General features: G+C 43.4%; 1 protein-coding gene across 1 annotated transcript in view; it reads right to left on the reverse strand.

Moving 5' to 3' along the window:
• UBXN2A (UBX domain protein 2A) overlaps positions 1 to 22,687 on the reverse strand; it is a 41,300-nt gene that overhangs the window by 8,034 nt on the left and 10,579 nt on the right. The window contains exons 2-6 of the mRNA XM_082251756.1: positions 20,732 to 20,792; positions 18,551 to 18,659; positions 13,891 to 14,000; positions 8,863 to 9,000; positions 2,700 to 2,858 (exon numbers count right to left, since the gene is read on the reverse strand). Of these exons, the coding sequence (XP_082107882.1) occupies positions 2,700 to 2,858; positions 8,863 to 9,000; positions 13,891 to 14,000; positions 18,551 to 18,659; positions 20,732 to 20,775 (560 nt within the window). The 5' untranslated portion in view covers positions 20,776 to 20,792. The remainder of the gene's footprint in view (positions 1 to 2,699; positions 2,859 to 8,862; positions 9,001 to 13,890; positions 14,001 to 18,550; positions 18,660 to 20,731; positions 20,793 to 22,687) is intronic.

Below are 22,687 nucleotides of genomic sequence, written 5' to 3' on the forward strand. Positions count from 1 at the left end.
TAGACAAATTTTTTTGTATAATGTGAATGATAAAGTTACGACAAGTAAATAGAAACCCAACATGTAACGCTTTGCATTAAAATTGCGTCTGCCTGTGGAATGGCAGTAAACTACAGTGCTTAAAATTCGCTATAGGCGACACTTTACACATCTTTTCAGTTTACCAGTATAGAGTTGCACAGGAGGTCGGGTGCTAGATTTATTGCTTTTGCTCGGACGCTCGTGACAATACATCACATGTGGTGCGATCAATGTTTACATATGCGTGCAGCCATAACGTATGTGTTCGCATTTACGTGCAAGCACAGTGGGACAGGGGCGCTTTCATTTTTTTTAATATTAACAATTTATTTTATACAAAAAATGTTTTTGTTTGTTTTACACTTTATTTTTTGTACTAACTTTATTGCTATCACAAGGGAAGAACAACGTGACAGCATGGGCTGTGACAGGTCCTCTATTAGACCCCAAATCTCTCCTCTGGCACGCTATGCGGTCGATCAGACACAGATCATTCCAATTGGCTGCAATCCTGGCCACTAGTGGGCAGGTAAAAAAAGGGACAGAACCAGAAGTGATGAACTACTCATGGCTCCTGGTTTCCAAAGTTACAGAGATAGGGGAACAGCTTCAGTTTCTATTTCTCTGTACAGGGCAGCCATCGATGCCGGCCGCATCACTCCTGGCCTCCGCGATGGGACCAGAGAGCCCAGGAGAGGCAGCGGCAGGAGGGGGGGGTGGGACCCCCTTCTGCCACCTACAGAAGTGATGGAGTGGATAATTAGCCACTCGGATCACTTCTGCATGAAAGAGGTGCAAAGAATGATACCTGAAAGATGCCTGTAGGTGCATTAAAGTGGGTGCATTAAAGGCATCATTAAAGTGAGATGAATTGGTACAGCACACCTCCTGTTATTGGTTCTGCTTGAACATCTGATGCCCAAGCCTTTTCCTCCTGTTTTACCATTTACTAGTTTCAGAGAACATGACTGTATAAATAAATGAAATTTCTCAGCAGAGTATAAGCTTACTTTAACCCATTTAGGATCAGAGGTCATTGACAAATAAATGTTCAGGGCGAATTTAGAAGCATCTATATGCCTGGGTTAACTTGACTAAAAATTCGATAACGAATATGGCTACCTGAATTACTTTTAAATTTTTTATATAAAGGACATACAAAAGTCCTTTATTGTTTTAATTAAAGCCCTCCCTTGTTTTTTCATGTCTGCCACCTGCAGGTGCTCATTATGTCATAGATGAGAAAGGGATTAGATGATCATGAACCACTTTGATGGGTCCCTGATCCTTTGTGTGTATCAGGGCTGTCAGTGACAACCCAGTCTGACAGCTAGCAGTTGCGCACAGTATCAGCTGCTTGCTATAAAGGGAGAAAGCAGATAACGCCATGTGGGGTAGAGCCGATTTACAAACTGCTAGTTAGAGTTAGCTAGAGGTTGAAAAAGTTGGATGAGTTTTAACTGTATGATTCTATAATTTCCTTCCAGTGTTTTGCTGTAAAGGTAATGTGTCCCTAAAGTGCTAGGGGAGTTTAACCACTTGCCGACCGCCGCAAGTACATATACTGCGGTGGTCAGCCCCGGCCAGGCAAAGTGACGTATATATACGTCACTAGCCTGTCACTGGCTTGTGAGCCAATAGCGGGAGAGCGCGCGCGCGCTGAGGCGCGCGCCCGCCACGGCTCGTTCCCTAAGAAGTCAGTGTGTGTGACCGGCGGACCCGATGTCCGCCGGTCACTCGCGATCGTTCGCTGGGAAGGGAGAAAGGCAGGCGGCTAATGTAAACAAGCCGCCTGTCATTCTCCCCTGTGTAAAAATGGAGATCAGACGGTTCTACTATGTAGGACCGTTGATTTCTGTTTTTACACTAGTAGCCATGTCCCATCACAGTTAGAAACACGTCCCTAGCACACACTTAACCCCTCCCTCTGCAATACAGTTAACCCCTTCCCTGCCAGTGTCATTTTTACAGTAACAGTGCATATGTATAGCACTGATTACTGCAGTAATGTCACTGGTAACCCCAAAAGTGTCAAAAATGTCAGTCAAGGGTCCGATCTGTCCGCCGCAATGTCGCAGTCCCGGAAAAAAAAAAAAAAAAAAAATCGCAGATTGCCGCCATTACTCATTAAAAAAAAAAAACACCAAAAATGACAAAAATCTTTCCCTTTGTTAGTAAACGCGATAACTTTTGCGCAAACCAATCAAAATACGCTTTTTGCGATTTTTTTTACCAAACATATGTAGCATAAAACAAATTGGCCGAAAATGTTAAAAAATTTTGATTTTTACATTTTTTTTTGGGAATTTCACATAAAAAGTGAAAAATATTGTTATTTTTGCAAAATTGACGCTCTTTTTATGTTTATAGCGCATGATCAAAAAAAAATAAAAATAAATAAATCGCACAGGTGATCAAATACCACCAAAAGAAAGCTCTGTTTGTGGGAAAAAAAGGACGTAAAATTTGTTTAGGTACAGCGTCACTTGACCGCGCAATTGTTCGTTGAAGTCACGGAGTAAAAAAAAAAAAAAAAAAAAAAAAAAAAAAAAAAAAAAAAAAATCGCAAAAAACCCCCTGGTCAGGAAGGGGGGTAAAATCTTCCGGGGCTTAAGTGCGTTCTTTCACCCATATGCAAAAACAGCCTTTGCTTTGTACTCTTGGGCAGCAAGATTTACCTGTGTGAGGTGTTAAATTTTTGCACAATTCTTTTGCCATCTGCCAGCCAGATCTTGATGTTTGTAGAAGGCTCCAGATCATTTAACTCCACAGCAGGAAAGCTCTGCTCTGCATCTTCCATGCCATTCACTGCTTTGTTAATAACCGTTGGTGTGGCACTGATAAGAGAGAAAAAAAATAATTACTATATGTATATCCCAAAAGACCTCTAAATATAGATTTTTAATAAAGAAAAAATATTAGACAAAACATTCCAGTTAGGTTACATTTTTCTTTAAAAGTTTATTAAATAAGGTTATGTCACTATGTTTTTTTCATACTGCAAGTTGTAGTATTTCTTACACACTGTAATTTACCATGTACAGTAAAACATTGGATTGAGAGTAACTTGGTTTAAGAGTGTTTTGCAGGACAAGCTAAACTTTTTTGAAAATTTTGACTTGATGAACAAGCGATGTCTTGATATACAAGTAGTGTCATGTCACAACTGAGTATAAAAGAGAAGAGAGGAGCCTCTAAGTGTAGCAATATGGTTACATTTAATTAAGGTATGACATTTAGCAACTCACATGGTTGATTATTAAAAGAGACACATCTAAGTATGCAGGCATCAGGGGTAAAGCTGTCCACACAGAACATCCTCCGCACCTCCATCGACATCATCCCTTCCACACTGCGCTCCATGTGCACTTCAAGCCTCGCTTTCAGATAGCTCTACTGCAGGGTAGTCTTCCCGGTCGCAGATTGACATCAGTGAGAGCGGGCAGTGCAAAGAACGGTCTATGTTGACAGCTTTACCCTAGTTACCTGCATACTTACTTACAGTGCATCTGGAAAGTATTCACAGTGCTTCACTTTTTCAACATTTTGTTATGTTACAGCCTTATTCCAAAATAGATTAAATAAAAATTTTTCCTCAAAATTGTACAAACAATACCCCATAATGACAACGTGAAAGAAGTTGGTTTGAAATCTTTGCAAATTTATTAAAAATATAAAACGAAAAAAATAGGATTTTTGTAAGAACTTTCCGTAAAATTATTGTCCTCTGACAGTCGCCGCCCATCCATTTAGCCTTCACTATTGGGTAATGGCGCCCTCTGCAGGAGTAAGCTAGGCAGTTTTAAATGTTAATAAAAAAACTTTTCTATACTTAGACACACCTCTAGGGGGCCGTCCCCAGTCATTATCCTGATCCAGTTACCACTGGTCCTCAGTTTGTAGCAAGCAGTACTGGAAGGCAATAACCCCCCTATCCAAAAAAACCAAAGGGGCGGGGGCAGCGACTGTCAGAGGACTCAGAGAAAAGAATTTTACAGTAAGTTCTTATAAAAATTCTATTTTCTCTTACGTCCTCTGACAGTCACCGCCCATCCATTTAGCCTTCACTAATGGGACGACCCAAAGCAGTGCAGGTGTGAGGGGTGGGAAGACACAACCAACTAAAAGGTAACAAAAAAAAAAAAAAACACCACAAGGAAGAGACAGACAAAAATATGTCTCTGCAACCACCGCACTCAAAACCATGCGGCCAAAGGAAGCATCCGAGGATGCCAGTACATCAATTCTACAGAATCGCGTGAAAGTGTGCACAGACGACCAGGTCGCCGCATTGCACACCTGAGCCACAGAAGCCTGATGGCGAAAAAACCCTTGATGGAATAGGCCTGAACAGTCGTTTGACTGATCCACTTAGAAACAGTCGCAGCCAAGCCCTTCAGAGGTCCCTCAGGAAGAACAAACAGGGAATCAGACTTCCGAAGAGAGTCCGTGGCAGAAAGGGAATCCCTGATCGCCTGGATAACATCCAAGGAATGCAAAGCCACCTCCTTTGGATGCTTGGGCTTCGCACAAAGCGAAGGCAACACGATATCCTCATTGGAGGTGGAAAGACGAGACCACCTTGGGAACAAAAGACTGATAGGGTCGCAGAACCACTATATCCCCATGAATCACCAGATAAGGGGAACGGACAAAGCTGACAGTTTAGACATTCTGCGAGCAGACGTGATAGCCACCAGAAAAGCAACTTTCTGGAACAACACAGGCAGAGGAATCTCTCTGATGTTCTCAAAGACGGGTTGTTGTAACACAGACAATGCCAAATTTAGGTCCCAGGGAGGCAAGGGAGCCTTTCTCGGGGGAGCTAGATGCCACACCCCTTGGATAAATGTGCGAATCAAAGAATTAGTCGCCAGGGGACGCTGGAAAAAGATGGCCAAGGCTGACAACTCACCCTTTATCGTGGTCAGCGCCAAACGCTGATCCACCCCTTCCTGCAGGAAGGCCAAAACCATCACTACGGAGAAGGAGCTGGGATGGAAACCATGCGACTCCCACCAGGCAATATACGCTTTCCAGGTGCGATGATAAATCTTTCTAGAAGTAGCTTTACGAGCCTTCAAAAAGGTAGGGATGACCGCATTCTGAAGACCCCTATCTCTCAAGACCTGGCTTTCAACAGCCACGCCGTTAAAGCCAGAGACTTTAAAGCAGGATGGAAGATTGGCCCTGGAGACAGAAGATTGTCTCTCAGCGGAAGCAGTCAGGGAGGTTCGACGACCATCTGAACGATGTCCACATACCAAGACCGACGCGGCCAGTCTGGGTCCACCAGAATGACCTGTATCCGTTCCGACACCAACCTGCGGAGGAACCTGGACAACAGTTGAATCGGAGGGAAGGCATACATCAGCCGATACCGGTGCCAAGGCACCCCCAACGCATCTGTGGCGTCCGCCAGAGGATTGCGGGTTCTGGCCACGAACCTTCCACCTTTTTGTTGAGACAGGACGCGAACAGATCCATGTCCCCCACCGGGCACACAGGAGGCGAAACACCTCCGGATGCAGGGACCATTCTCCCTGGTCCAAGGTGTGGCGACTCAGATAGTCCGCCTGTCAGTTCTCCATGTGACCCGCCGAAATCGCCGGAACGTGCGATTCGGCCCAAGACAGGATCTCGGCCACTTCCTTGGCCGGCTGGGAAGTCTCGGTGCCCCCTTGGTGATTAATATAAGCCACAGCCGTGGCGTTGGACATCTGTACACGAACCGGACACCCCTGAAGTCGAGATGACCAACGGAACAGACAGAGCTTAATTGCTCGGAGCTCCTAGACGTTTATCGGCAAGGAAACCTCCTCTGCAAAGCATGCCCAGAACTACTCCCCAGCCCGACAGGCTGGCATCCGTGGTGAGCACCGTCCACAGCAGAGGCCGGAACCTGTGTCAGAGTCGGCGACCAGAGCCACCACAAAAGATCCGACCGTACTTGATGGCTCAGAGAAATCCTCCTGTCCAAAGACTGAGGAGTTCCGTCCCACCTGGCCAGGATCTCCGCCTGCAGAATCCTTGAGTGAAATTGAGCAAACGGGACGGCTTTGAAAGCCGAAACCATCAGACCCAGAGACCGCATACAGGTCCGCAAGGAGAAGAGATCTTTGTCCCTGAGGGACCTGATCTCGTCCTGCAGGGTCCGGAGTTTGTCCTCCAGAAGGAAACTCGTGCCTGAGGCGAGTCCAGGACCATCCCCAGGTACTGAAGATGAACTGGAGTCAGTGCCGACTTTTAGAAATTGATGGTCCAACCGAACTCCTGGAGAGTCTGAACCTTCACGGCCAAATCACTCGTCAAAGTTGCACATGAGCTCGACCTTAACAGGAGGTCGTCCAGATAACCGAGGACCGCAATCCCCTTTAAATGCAGTAAAGCCAGCACTGGAGCCAAAACCTTGGTGAAAACCCTGGGAGCCAAAGCGAGACCGAAGAGTAATGCCACAAACTGGTAATGCTCCCCTGCCACCGCAAAGCCGAGATATCTCTGATGACCCTCGTAGATAGGGATGTGCAGATACGCATCCTTTAAGTCAATGGAGGCCAGGAAGTCCCCTGGACTCAACGACGCCACTACCGACCTGATGGATTCCATCCGGAACTTCTGCACCCGCACAAAGCAGTTCAGAGACTTGAGGTCCAAAATCGGATGCACTTTGCCCTCTCTCCTGGGTACTGTGAACAGGTTGGAGTAAAAACTGCAAAACCTGTCCTGTGAAGGTACGGGCACAATGACTCCCTGGGCAAGTAGATCTTGCACCGCCCCCATGAGAGCTCTGAGACGATCGGGAGTCAGCTGAAGATTGGACGGGAAGAATCTGTCTGCGGGGCAAGATCGAAACTCGATCTTGTACCCTGAACGAATCAGCTCATGAACCCACCTGTCCGGAATGCTGGACAACCAGGGTTCTGGAAAGCAACGCCCACGTCCCCCCACCCCTAAGACGGGTGTGGGCGTCCCTTCAGGAAGAGGTGGACTAGGCCACCGAGCCAGACTGACCGGCCTTTGGCTTACCCGACCACGGCTTCTTGTGACCCATGGAGGGCTTGAATGATTTGCCCTTGTCCTGTGCCCCGAAGGCACGAAAGGACCCACGCTGAGCTTTGAAGGAAGGCCCCCGCCTAGCGCGGGAGGACTTACCCTTAGTGACCTGGGGCAACAGAGTACTCTTAAAGTAAGCCCCTTAATCAACTCATCCAGAGTGTCCCCAAAAAAGATGACTCCCCACATCAGACATCGTCTTTTTGGAAGCCTGGTCAGCCGACCAGCTTTTTAGCCAAATAATGCGGCGACCGCAGACAACCGAGCGACTAACGGAGCCTCGTCCAAGGAGAGGCCGACTCCTCCACCAGGGTGCTCCGAAGCACCTTGGACCATGCCGTGAGAGCCTGAAAGGCCATCACCGAGGCAAAAACAGGTTTTAACAGAGAGCCCGCCACCAAGTAAACGTAGTGGGAATGCGCCTTCACGCGCCTATCAGCCGGGTCTTTGAACACCGAGGAGTCCTCCACTGGCATCAAGGTGGATTTATTCAGTCTAGAGACCGTGTGGTCCACTTTAGGGGACACCGTCCAACGTTTGTCCATGGCGCAAGTGTTGTACCTTCATTAAATGTAACCATATTGCTACATTTAGAGGCGCCTCTCTTCTCTTTTATACCCTATCTCCTGATGGATTTTGCTTCTAATACTCTTGTAGAGGCTGCCATTTGTGGATGGAATCATATGAGTTTCGATTATTTTTTTATGGGGAAATTTGCTTTGATAGGAGTGCTTTGGATTACAAGCATGTTTCCGGGAATGAATTATGCTTGCAATACAAGGTTTTACCTGTATAAACCTACTCCTCCGCTTCTAGCAGAGTGTTAATTTACCCATTAATAGGGGAGGAGACCCACTTCAATTTGTTCACTGGCTAGTGTGATATTGATATTAATCTTTTTTTAAAGAGCACCTATAGCCTGTAAAATGCTAGCCTGCAATTATGTGTCAGCTAAACCTGTCAACAGATCAAAAATTACTGATATTTATTTACACACATCAATAAATATATACATATTACAATAAAAAAAGTAATATTTACAAGTAAAGTCTCACGACCGGTCCCTTGGCGAAGCGCTGCTGTGTTTTGGGAAAGATCTAACTACACAAAATGTTTTTACTGGTTACTATGGTGTCATTTATGTAGACACAAAATCTTAAAAGATTTTAAGCACTTGCAGTGGTGCAGCCTTCTGGGATGCGTGATGTGTATCCCAGGAGGCTGTTATTGTGGACCATGGAAAAAGGGCTCCTGTCTCCCTTGCGTAGGCAAAAAGCAGAGTTATTAATTAAAAATAAAAATTCCACTTTAACCACCTTATGTCCTTAAGACGTACCTGTACGTACTCTGGCTGAAGTGGCTGTGGGTTTACGGCTGCAGCCATTATCCCAGTGCCAACATTTTCACAGCTGGTGATGGGCTTTTAATGTAGAAGTGATTTGAGTAACTCTACAGCCACCTGGTCACTTCAACAGGGTGCCCCCTCCAAACAGATCTTGTATTCGCAGAGTAATATAAACTTACATCTGACAGTACAGCTACAGTTTATGGGGTAAGAAACATCTGACTGGCAATAAGGAAAAACTCTATAAAAGCACCACACTACCAAAACCAGTCCCAGTGTTGATCACTGTGCATGTATGCTGAGTAGACAAGCTTCTTAAATCTAAAGATGCTCTCTGACTCCATAACAAGCAATTGAGTGTCTTGTGTGACCCAGAGTGAAGCCTATAGTAAAAGCACAAAAGAAGGTCTTCTTGTATGCAATATCATCTACAAAAGTCTCACCTTCCCAGTCTATACCCCTTTCCAGAGAATGGATCCACTTGCTTCTTCTTGAATGAATATTCTTCACTCTTTCTATCTTCCACATTTACAGCCACCTCTTCCTTCTCAAATGTCCTCTGTAGCTCAGACGGAAGCTCCCTGAACGATGACATGATTATTTCTTCAATACTAATTCAATATCAAACACACATCACTTTTTCAATATTATCTATATACTGTTATATGCAGGGCCAGGGCTAGACTATTTTGCAACCTAGGCAAGACCAGCTACTTGCACCCCCCCCCCCCCCCAAAACTATACACATCCCCCCCCCCTTTTAACCCGATACTCCCCTTCCTGTATACACTGCCCCCTTTAATACTACACCCCCCTTCCTGTACACACTGCCCTTCTTTAATGCTACACCCCCTTCTTGCACACAATGCCCTCCTTTAACCCTACACTCTCCTTCATATACACACTGCCCCCCCTTTAACCCTACACCCCCCCTTCATATACACACTGCCCCCCCTTTAACTCTACACCCACCTTTATATACAAAGTGCCCCCTTTAACCCTACACTCCCCTTTATATACACACTGTCTCCCTTTAACCCTACACATCCCTTCATATACAAAGTGCCCCCTTTAACCCTACACACCCCTTCTTGTACACACTGCCCCTCCCCCTTCCTGCACACACTGCCCTTCTTTAATGCTACACCCCCTTCCCACACACACTGCCCCCCTTTAACCCTACACCCCCCTTCATATACAAAGTGCCCCCCTCTCTAGAGGTGCCATCCACTGAGAATGAGGAGGTGACAGGAGAGGAATGTGGCACTGGCCATGGCTGTGCCCTAGGGGAGGTAGTGCGCCCTAGGTGGCCGCCTAGTTTGCCTAGTGGTAGCATTGGCCCTGGCTATATGTCATGTACAAGGCAAGCTAGACAATACACAAGTTTCTCTCATCCAGGGTTCTTTTAGGGATTGCTAGGGGTCCCTTGAACAAATGAGCATTTTCTGTCTGTCAGATGAGTAACCACCAACGCCAATGATCTTTTAGCCCATTCTAGAGGACATTTTCCTACTAACCAATTTTAGGCCTCTTGCACACTGCAGCTTATAAAATTCTCAGTACAGCTTTTTGTTTTTTTACTGAGCTAAAATACAGCCCATTAATTGTAATGTGCTTATGCACACAGGTGCATAAACAAGTACTGTGCATTCATTGGTTAAAAAAAATAAATAAATAAAAAATAGAAAAATCTGCATTTATAGTCAGTAATTTACGCCTTATGCGCGCAAATACCTGCAATTGTGCACAAATTTGTGCAAATTTCCATTTACATACTGCGCAGAACAAGAAAATGCTGCGTGAAATTGCACAAACACATATGCGCAAATACATACAAAAAAAAAATATTGAACAGGTAGATGCTCAAACAGGAGTATCATGTGCAAGAGGCCTTAGGGCATTCTTCCCCCACTAACCACTCTTGTAACGGGGGCCTTTCTTCCTACTGACCACAAACGTAAGCAGCATTTTCTCAAATGACCTTCAAGAGAGAGAGCCCTTCACCCAACTGACCACCCTGGACTGTGGAAGGTGGCCAACAATTAAAAACAAAAGGTGGTCATTCTCCCACTGTTCACCGATGTAAGGGGGCTATTGCCCACAGACCACCAATGTAAGGAGGCATTTGACATAATGCGACAAACTTTATTGGGTTTTTAGGTAAACCTACAGTAATACCATAATACAACAGAAAGAATAATCAAGTAACATATAAGTACAACTGCAAAATGGTCGGGGTGGCCCAAAGTGGTGAGGCAAGCAAAATAACCCGAACAGCAAGTGAGCCTTTTAAAGACCAAAGAGAGTGATGGGGCAAAGGGAAAGCAAGGAGGAAGCAAAGGTTGCAACCTGGGCGAAGTCCGAGTGAACCTCCAGTCATGAAAGACGAGTGAAAACTTATGGATGGTAACCGGTGCCTACTGAGGCAAAAGAGTAAGGGGGGGGGGGGGGTCTCTAGATGACATAAGTGTTCCGGCCAAGGTGATGGTCCTCATGTAATTGAGGGAATTTGATTTTTATTACTGAAAATATATTTAGCTGTACAGAGCAGGTTTGGGCGTCAAATACCTTCAAAGTATGCCATATTCCGGAGTCTTTAATTTATTCTTATATCTTAACTTACTGATTACACTAATGTACCCTGAGCTGTAGATAAAGTAAATATAAGCAGGTGTCCCAGGTACGTAAAGGGTATTTGGCTCCTCTGTATTAATAGGGTAGAGAATGGCTGCAATATGCTATACAGTTTTCACAAGCTGCTTGGGTGAGAGAAAAAAAAAAAATTGACAGATGCATTAAGGCATAATGACTTCACGGAAAGATGTACTCATTTCCTTCTCGTCATTGTGACAAGACAGGAATACAATTTTATACAGGACTACAGAGTCTTGCATTTCTTTGGAATACTAGTGAACGGGCAGATAATAAATTACACTTCTGCTAAATGATTTTTGCAATTGTTAGTCTGCTCTGTCACAGATAAAAATTAATAGTAATATGTGGCTTTACCAGGAGTGAAGTGGCTGCCAAGTCAATTACAGTGACCAATGATTCTCTGTGAAGTCCAGCATGGCACAGATCCATAAAAAAATAAATAAAATAACTCAAAATGTGTGCTCATTGAAAATATACCAAAGTATATACAGTATTGCTGGTATTACAGGTATGTATATAGCACCAACAAATTACACAGTGCTTTACATACTGTGCATTCACATCAGTCTCTGCCCTCAAGGAGCTTACAATCTAAATTGAACTGGAGGTGCTTTTGTCTGTTTGTCTATGAGTTCTATAAGGAAAATATCAGGATGTGGTCTGTCCAGTCAAGCAGCCAGGAAGTCCATTAACCACTTAGGGACCCAGCCTTTTTATGACATTTGTTGTTTACAAGTAAAAATCAGTATTTTTTGCAAAAAAATTACTTCGAACCACCAAACATCATATATATTTTTTAGCAGAGATACTAGAGAATAAAATGGCAGTCGTTGCCATTTTTTATGTCACACGGTTTTTGCACAGCAGTTTTTGTGAAAAAATACACTTTAATGAAATTATATATATATATATTTAAAACTTACTTAAATAAAAAACTGAAAAATTGGGTTGGCAAAATTATACTTTGTTAATACTTTGTAGCGCCACCTTTTGCTGCGATTACAGCTGTAAGTCCCTTGGGGTATGTCTCTATCAGTTTTGCACATCGAGAGACTGAAATTCTTGCCCATTCCTCCTTGCAAAACAGCTTGAGCTCAGTGAGGTTGGATGGAGAGCGTTTGTGAATAGCAGTTTTCAGTTCTTTCCAAAGATTCTCGATTGGATTCAGGTCTGGACTTTGACTTGGCCATTCTAACACCTGGATATGTTTATTTGTGAACCATTCCATTGTAGATTTTGCTTTATGTTTTGAATCATTGTCTTGTTGGAAGACAAATCTCCGTCTCAGTCTCAGGTCTTTTGCAGACTCCATCAGGTTTTCTTCCAGAATGGTCCTGTATTTGGCTCCATCCATCTTCCCATCAATTTTAACCATCTTCCCTGTCCCTGCTGAGGAAAAGCAGGCCCAAACCATGATGCTGCCACCACCATGTTTGACAGTGGGGATGGTGTGTTCAGGGTGATGAGCTGTGTTGCTTTTACGCCAAACATAACGTTTTGCATTGTTGCCAAAAAGTTAGATTTTGATTTCATCTGACCAGAGCACCTTCTTCCACATGTTTGGTGTGTCTCCCAGGTGACTTGTGGCAAACTTTAAACTACACTTTTTATGGATATCTTTAAAAAATGGCTTTCTTCTTGCCACTCTTCCATAAAGGCCAGATTTGTGCAGTATACGACTGATTGTTGTCCTATGGACAGAGTCTCCCACCTCAGCTGTAGATCTCTGCAGTTCATCCAGAGTGATCATGGGCCTCTTGGCTGCATCTCTGATCAGTCTTCTCCTTGTATGAGCTGAAAGTTTTGAGAGATGGCCAGGTCTTCGTAGATTTGCAGTGGTCTGATACTCCTTCCATTTCAATATTATCGCTTGCACAGTGCTCCTTGGGATGTTTAAAGCTTGGGAAATCTTTTTGTATCCAAATCCGGCTTTAAACTTCTCCACAACAGTATCTCGGACCTGCCTGGTGTGTTCCTTGTTCTTCATGATGCTCTCTGCGCTTTAAACGGACCTCTGAGACTATCACAGTGCAGGTGCATTTATACGTAGACTTGATTACACACAGGTGGATTCTATTTATCATCATTAGTCATTTAGTTCAACATTGGATAATTCAGAGATCCTCACTGAACTTCTGGAGAGAGTTTGCTGCACTGAAAGTAAAGGGGCTGAATAATTTTGTACGCCCAATTTTTCAGTTTTTTATTTGTTAACAAAGTTTGAAATATCCAATAAATTTCGTTCCACTTCATGATTGTGTCCCACTTATTGTTGATTCTTCACAAAAAATTAGTTTTATATCTTTATGTTTGAAGCGTGAAATGTGGCAAAAGGTCGCAAAGTTCAAGGGGGCCGAATACTTTCGCAAGGCACTGTTTTTATATATATATATATATATATATATATATATATATATATATATATATATATATATATATATACATACACACACACACACACACACACATACCCCAATATTTTTGTATAGTATGAAAGATGATGTTACGCTGAGTAAATACCTAGCTTTAAAATTGCGTGCGCTCGTGGAATGGTGCCAAACTACAGTACTTAAAAATCTCCATTGGCAATGCTTTAAAAATTTCAACAGGTTAAAAGAAACTGCCGGCACCGGATGGCTCCCGGAGCTACCATTCTGTAACGTTATAGCATCTATCTGCAGCCATATACCTGGTATTTAATCTCAAACTCATGATGTACATTCCCAGTTAGGCAGTCGGCAAGTGGGAGCCCAGTAACATGCTAAGCATGATGACGACAACAGAAAACTACAAACCACACATCAGGCGCCTCTTACCCTTTCCTGACAGAGTCCATGAACTGACGATTTGCAGCATCTGTATAGTCCCTGAGTTCACCGTTGTTGATTGTAAACCCATTTTTCCACATCCGGATAACAACTTCTGCCTGCAGAGAAAAGTAAAACCTACAAGTTAAAAATTACAACAAGCCTTTGCAGCATTATGAAGTTTTTAACCCATTTGGATTTCTACAGAAAGGAGGAAGATGCGTATCAAAAAACAGAGACATCCTACAAATACAACCACATGTCCCATTTCTGTCAAAGCTAAGCTGTAGGCAAACAACTGAATACACAGCTACAGTCAGGTCCATAAATATTGGGACATCGACACAATTCTAATCTTTTTGGCTCTATACACCACCACAATGGATTTGAAATGAAACAAACAAGATGTGCATTAACTGCAGACTTTCAGCTTTAATTTGAGGGTATTTACATCCAAATCAGGTGAACGGTGTAGGAATTACAACAGTTTGTATATGTGCCTCCCACTTTTTAAGGGACCAAAAGTAATGGGACAATTGGCTGCTCAGTTGTTCCATGGCCAGGTGTGTGTTATTCCCTCATTATCCCATTTAGAAGGAGCAGATAATAGGTCCAGAGTTCATTTCAAGTGTGCTATTTGTATTTGGAATCTGTCGCTGTCAGCTCTCAATATGAGATCCAAAGAGCTGTCACTATCAGTGAAGCAAGCCATCATTAGGCTGAAAAAACAAAACAAACCCATCAGAGAGATAGCAAAAACATTAGGTGTGGCCAAATCAACTGTTTGGAACATCCTTTAAAAGAATGAACGCACCGGTGAGCTCAGCAACACGAAAAGACCCGAAAGACCACGGAAAACAACTGTAGTGGATGACCAAAGAATTCTTTCCCTGGTGAAGAAAACACCCTTCACAACAGTTGGCTAGATCAAGAACACTCTCCAGGAGGTAGGTGTATGTGTGTCAAAGTCAACAATCAAGAGAAGACTTCACCAGAGTGAATACAGGGGGTTCACCACAAGATGTAAACCATTGGTGAGCCTCAAAAACAGGAAGGCCAGATTAGAGTTTGCTAAACAACATCTAAAAGCCTTCACAGTTCTGGAACAACATCCTATAGGCCCGTACACACGTACCGATTGTCGGCCGTAAAGATTGTAGGCTTGTTAGTATGATGCTTCCGACAGCGCACTTTCGGCCGAACAGAATCGGTCGTGCAAGCATTAAAATTTTTGTATGCTGACACCAGAACGGCCGATTGTTCGCCAGTCAGTACAGAATTCGGCCGACAATCAGCAGATTTGCAAGACTGGGCATGCTCAGAGAAGAAAAAACACAGGGAAAGTTAACCATCACATGACATCACTTCTGCAGTCGGCTGTTGTTGGCCGACAAAATTTGTGTGCAGTCTTTTGGCACTTTTCAGCGGACAGGACATCCCTGGACAAAAGACGGCCGATCGGTCGGCCGACGATCGGTACGAGTGTACGGGGCTTATGGACAGATGAGACCAAGATCAACTTGTACCAGAGTGATGGGAAGAGAAGACTATGGAGAAGGAAAGGAACTGCTCATGATCCAAAGCATACCACCTCATCAGTGAAGCATGGTGGTGGTAGTGTCATGGCGTGGGCATGTATGGCTGCCAATGGAACTGGTTCTCTTGTATTTATTGATGATGTGACTGCTGACAAAAGCAGCAGGATGAATTCTGAAGTGTTTCGGGCAATATTATCTGCTCATATTCAGCCAAATGCTTCAGAACTCAATGGATGGCGCTTCATAGTGCAGATGGACAATGACCCGAAGCATACTGTGAAAGCATCCAAAGAGTTTTTTAAGGGAAAGAAGTGGAATGTTATCCAATGGCCAAGTCAATCACCTGACCTGAATCCGATTGAGCATGCATTTCACTTGCTGAAGACAAAACTAAAAGGGAAAATGCCCCAAGAACAAGCAGGAACTGAAGACAGTTGCAGTAGAGGCCTGGCAGAGCATCACCAGGGATGAAACCCAGCGTCTGGTGATGTCTATGCATTCCAGACTTCAGACTGTAATTGACTGCAAAGGATTTGCATCCGAGTATTAAAAAGTGAAAGTTTGATTTATGATTGTTAATCTGTCCCATTACTTTTGGTCCCTTAAAAAGTTGGAGGCACATATACAAACTGTTGTAATTCCTACACCTTTCACCTGATTTGGATGTAAATACCCTCAAATTAAAGCTGAAAGTCTGCAGTTAAAGCACATCTTGTTTGTTTCATTTCAAATCCATTGTGATGGTGGATAGAGCCAAAAAGATTAGAATTGTGTTGATGTCCCAATATTTATGGACCTGACTGTATAACACATATGTGGTTTCAGACATTAAAGACAGACTTTCTGAAAAATTCCTTTTGCCTGGCTTTTGATTGCCTTAATTCTTTCATTCATTGACCTGAAACAAGAAGCTAGTAAAGTCAGAAGAAATTCAGAACCCATGGTCTGCATATTTGAGTTATCAATACAGGTTTCCTTTAAAAGGGAGCTACAGTCTTTAAATGATTTATATATGCAACTGTAATCAGCTTAAGGAAACGCTATGAAATCTCAGTGCTGGATGGTGTCAGAGCGAATACAGGCTTCAGGATGTTGTCTTCTTCATCAAGTGATTAGGGTTCAGGCCAGGTCACTGGCTACTCAGGCCAGAGAACTGAATCCTGGAGGGGGGGGGGGGGGGGGGGCAGATATTTGCGGCAGTACTACATGAGGTACACGGGAACAAGGTAAATGTGAATAAAAGTGGTTTGGGTGGTTGGCTTTAATTACTTACTTGTCCTGAGCAACTGTAAAAAAAATGTTCACACACTGCATTTTTATCTAGAAATGTCTTTAACCACTTCAATATCGGGCACTTTCATCCCCTTCCTGATCAGGCCAATTTCCAGCTTTCAGTGCTATCACACTATTAATGCCAATTGCATGGTCATGCAACACTGCACCAATTTGATATTTTTTATCTTTCTTTTTGAGACAGATTAAGCTTTCTTTTGGTGGTATTTAATCACCACTGGGTTTTTTTTTTTTTGCTAAACAAATGAAAAAAATAACAAAATTTGAAAAAAAATGTTTCTGCTCTAAAATTTAGCAAACAAGTAATTTTTCTCCTTCACTGATGTGCGCTGAGGCTGCACTAATGGGCACTGATATGGCAACACTGATAGGCAGCACTGATTTGCATTGATAATCAGGACACATTTTCTGTGTAAATGTCCCTTGTCACACTTGCCGGCTTCAAGCTCTCCTCTTATGCTACGACAGCGTGTGAGGAAAGGAATGCCGGTAACCAGCAAGCTTGTTTACATGTGATCAGCTGTGATTGGACACAACTGATCACATGGTAAAGGGCTGCTCCGACTGACCCTTTACCCCGATCACAGAGCGCGCCAGACACGTACCCCAGGGGGCGTGAGGGGGGTGGGGGACGGGTTCTGGGAGGACGTGTTTCTGAAGTGGGTAAACCCCCAAACAATTATATCTTTTTTGAAAGTAGGGACCCAGTAGAATAAAATGTGTCAGTTTCAATTTTTGTCACATGTCAAAAGTTTATCAAATCCAAATTTTCAAAAATACACTAAAATTCATTTTACTGCAAACAAATAATAAAATACTCACTTTATAGGTAAAATATAAAAGATGGAGTTGCTTAGAGAAAAACACTTACCAAACATACCAAAAGTTAACCTTAAACAATGGCCTTAGAGTTATTGCCCCCACTCCATTTGCTGTGATACACAATTATTCTTTACATACACTTGCATATGTGTGTGTGAGCAAGGTGACAGGTTGCTTGGTATTTTTATTTTATTATAATTTACATTTTTTATGTATTTTTATAACTCTCCTGAAACTCAAGTGGTTAAAACAAGCTTGCGGCTTGTTTGATCAGGCGTCCTTAAAAGCCACCTGGGTCATTTTCACTGACTAGATGGGAGCCAGATGAGCCGTGATCCTGTTTGAACCACTTTCAGGCCAATACAAACAGCCTGTAGACAGCAAGTAGTTAAAGAGGTTCTAAAATGGAAAAGTAACAAAGTCTCTTTTAGGCCAGGTTCACACATATGCGACCGCCGGTTTGTCCCTGGGGTCCAGTGTGTCCCTATTCACTAGTTCAGGTGTGAATCAGGTCTGAATTTTTGCCTGAATTCACACCTAAATCAGACCCAAAGACGCACAGCACCCTTCTTTAATGCAGACCGCGGCTGCTCCGGACCGGTGTGAATCGGCTCCATTGAGAGCTGGTCACACTCACCTGTCATGCGAATTGGATGTGGGGAAAATAGAAAAAAGAGGTAATGTTTACCTGCTCTGTGCAACAATATTGCACAAAAAGGTTGCTTACCTCCTCTTCTCAGTCCCCCGCCAACACTGTCAGCTTATCCCTCCTCTGGGTGCCTCCTGCAGCAAGCTGGGTGCTAAGGAGGCACCCGTGCGTGTGTGCTCCTGAGCCGAGCGGTGTGCATCCATAGACCACACAAGAACACAGACCACCAGATGTGTGCATCTAAAAACCTGGAAATAACTTAAGAAAACCACACAAATTTAACTGAAAGTTTTAAAATACAACACAAACCTTGATGCATCACACCGAACACAGAGGAGCACTTTTCAATCATTCTTACACAATTTACCTCATCTTCTGGAGAAGCATTAAGAACGCCAGCGTCTTTCGCTTCTTCAAATAAGCTGTTCACAAATGAGTCACACCTTTTCCGCTCACCTCCCCTGCTCCTGGAAGCTCTGAAATAAAATAATATTCTAAATGTTATCGACTTCAGCTCTCGTACCTGTATACTCCTATTGACTAACCTTTCTGCTATGGGCCTTGTTAGTGCAGCAATAACTATGTTATTACTTAATATTCTACAGTAATACATTTATTGTTTTTTGAGGGACAACCTAGGGTTTCTTTTGGCAATATTCTCTTGCAAAAATGTTTTATTTTCCATGAAATGTATAGATAAAAACATATAGATAAAAGAAAAAAAAAAAAGTTTCTCTTTTGACCAGTGTTAGCTTAAAAAAAAAAAAAAAAAAGGATGCATTTTATTCTACTATTAAATGTCAATTCACTCTGCAATGTGTACACGGAGGGCAGGTTAGCCCCCGTTCACACTAAGGCGACCTGTGAGGCGACCTGGTCGCCGTAGGTCGCCTTCCATAGGGAAGCTGCGGACCCGTTCTAATAGGAGCGACACAAGTCGCTCCGACTTAGAAAAAGGGTCCGGAGCTTCTTTGGGGCGACCCGGAGGCGACCGCCATAGACTTCAATGTTATGAAGTCCGTGGCGGCCGCTCCGAGGTCGCGGCGCGCTGCTCGCACCGCGACCTCGGAGGTCGCCACCCGAAGTCGGATCGCCCCTATGTGAACGGGGCCTTATGCACGTGTGTTGATATGCGGTTTAACATTCGTTGGGCCTAATACTTTTTGCTAGTTGTAGTGCATTTACACACATTGCATTGAGGGAAAACAAAACACGGCCTGTTTTTTTTTTTTTTTTTTTAGCACAGGGCAGAACTCATCAGTGCAATGTGTGGAGAATTGCTCCTATTGTATCAGAAGTCAGCCAAACATAATGAATGCTGCATTTCTATGTACAGTATGCCAATAAATATGTCAGGAGAAGTCAAGGAGTGGAATGTGTTTTTATTGCTGTCCGAGTGCCTTAGAAGACTTACCTCACTTCTTATACTAGATACAAGTGGTCATCAGGACATGGAGGGGAAAAAAAACTCTCTAATAAGAAAAAAAAAAAAAAAAAAAAAAGGCGCGAGAATACTAAAATCTCTGATTTTCTAAGTTCTGTCTGCTCTGAGAAGTAAACTCTTGCAGGGGAAGGAGGGACTCACTGCATAAGTAAGTTCAGTTTTAAGTTTCAGGCAGCTGCATCCTATAATTGAAGAGGATGAACTTTTTTTTCCAACAGGCAGTGAGACCATTTTTTGGTTTCTTGCAGAGTTATCCAACACGTCTGTGTGTGTGTCAGATAGTATATTCCCTGCTGGGCACTAAGATTCCTCCAGCTGGCAGCTAAATCATCACAGGACCCAGCAGTGGCCACGCTATGGATATATTTGGAGTGGAAAATAGCAGGAGGGCTGCTATCTCTGCAAAAAAGCAAAGAATGGACTCACCACCCAACTAAAGTGGTTCTAAAAGGCAGGTTTTTTTTTTTTACCTTCTATGCATTCCTTCTTACATGCTATGCATTTAGGTAGAATACCTGGGTGAAGCCGACCCCCCTTATACTTAACTGAGCCCCATATTGATCCAGCGATGTGCATGAGAGCAGGGGCTCTCCTGGGTCTCTCCCTTCTCATTGGTTCACACAGCAGCAGAAGCCACTGGCAAGTGAATCCATGAGGAGAGAGTGGGGAGCGTGGGGGGGGGGGGGGGGCAAGCCGTGCTCTGTGTGTTTGGGGACAATGTCTGTTCACAGCTCCCATAGCAAGAAACTTGCTACTGGGGGCACTTGGCAGGAGGGAGGAGCAAAGACCACTGACAGGTGACCAAAAAGAAGAGGATTGGGGCTGCTCTGTCCAAAACCATTGCACAGAGCAGGCAAGTATAACATGCTTGTTATTTATGTTTTTTTAATACCTTTAGAATCACTTAACGGGGAAGTAACTTAATGGGCAGATAAGTAACCTCTTTTATTACAGAAGACATATGCCTGGAATATTTTAGAGAATTAAATGGATCAATTAAAAATTCAAAAGTTAAGATCTGGAAAGGATATTTTCATATACCAGAAATTCAAAACGTACTGAATAGGTGAAAACATGAAATATAAAACACAACATTCACAGTACCTGTCTTGAGGTTTCATTTTGTCAGCGTTGTTGGCTTCCCTCATCTTTGTATGACTTTATCCTGTTATATGGAAGACAAAAAAGATAATTTTTCTGGCAATGTAACTTAGTATAATTGCAGTCCATGAAATTTACACCTGACATCCAATACACAATGTCTAATAAAAGACATTAAAGTAACTGTAAAGGCTAAAGATCCTTTTACCTTTATGCATTTTCTGCATTAAAGAGGAAGTAAACTTCCATCTTTAAGTTTTACCTAAAGGTAAGCCTATATTAAAGCTTATCTATAGGTAGTGTAAACATCTCCTGAACATGCACCGTTTAGGAGATATTTGCTGAGCTAGCAGCCAGTTACATGACTGCCACATGCACTCTGAAGGAATGGCCACCCGTGCCGTTTCTTCAAAGCAGTGTTCAGTGACTGGCACCTCCCGCACATGATGTCATCGCAGCCCCGGCCAGTCACAGAGCAGGAGCCGTGAACCCAGAAGGAAGCCTGGGTAGAGATGGATGCTTCGTTTTCAGGTAAGTTTATTGAAATGGGAGAACAGGGGAAAAAATGGACTTTAAAGGCACCATACGTAAAAAGAACACCACTTTATTGTTGATTAGCATAAAACCAAAAACGGGTACATCAACCGTCCCCGAAGGGGCGGAGACAATAGGTCAAAATGCAGGTGGCACAGTGACAGAAACCCTGCCACTAGGGCATACAAGGTGACAAGAGTGGACAAGGTAACAATAAAAGTAATAACAACTGACATGGGTGAGGGCGCTATACGCTACACTCGGGCGGCACCCGAAATATGGTAACACAGAGCGTCCTCAACAATAAGGGTACAATTTCCACAAAGAAACAGGTTCATGTAGCCAAATGCTCTAGAGCTCTAGAGCATTTGGCTACATGAACCTGTTTCTTTGTGGAAATTGTACCCTTATTGTTGAGGACGCTCTGCGTTACCATATTTCGGGTGCCGCCCGAGTGTAGCGTATAGCGCCCTCACCCATGTCAGTTGTTATTACTTTTATTGTTACCTTGTCCACTCTTGTCACCTTGTATGCCCTAGTGGCAGGGTTTCTGTCACTGTGCCACCTGCATTTTGACCTATTGTCTCCGCCCCTTCGGGGATGGTTGATGTACCCGTTTTTGGTTTTATGCTAATCAACAATAAAGTGGTGTTCTTTTTACGTATGGTGCCTTTAAAGTCCATTTTTTCCCCCGTTCTCCCATTTCAATGATTTTTAGGATGTGGCACATGACTTTGTATTTCGCTACGCCCCTGCTTTTTGCTGCATCAGGGTTGGCGTAGTAATCTTGTTCATTCAGGTAAGTTTAACCTAATGTGCTAGTATGGGATGCATACTAGCACATTATGCCTTTGCCTTGCAGGTAAGAAAAAAAAAACTGCAGCGGTTTACAACCGCTTGAAGGTAAAAAAGACTTCATGTTCAGTCTTCCTAAATACTTACCCAAACCCGATATAGATCCAGCGCTTGCTATGGGGCAGACAAAAAAAGAGGAGGCAGGGGAACTCACAAGAGGAGGTTCGGGGGCAATCTGTGCAAAACCAATGCACAGAGCAGGGGAGTATAACATGTTTATTATTTTAATTTTAAAAAATGTGCCTTTACAAACGCTTTAATGATTAGTACATCAAACTGTTCCGCAAAGAGAAAAAACACAGAAGCCTTGTTAGGCAGCTGCCAATTTATCCTTAGTGTGTGAATAGATGCCATTTGTCCCCATTAATAGAGCCAGGAGTAAAGGAAACCGGTCATGACAAACAAGGGTTTCAGAAACAATGGTGTTGGGTGCCATTCAACCTGGAAGACTAAAAAGTAGGAATGAGCTCAGGCATGTTCCCATCCTAGTCTGAACCCATCTGAGCTATCCCTTCAGGAAACGAGGTATGCCCTCCTTGTAGCCGAACATATAAAAATATCCCCTGAGAA

The sequence above is a fragment of the Pelophylax lessonae genome, assembly GCF_965119305.1.
Source record: "Pelophylax lessonae genome assembly, chromosome: 3".
NCBI lineage: Eukaryota > Metazoa > Chordata > Amphibia > Anura > Ranidae > Pelophylax > Pelophylax lessonae.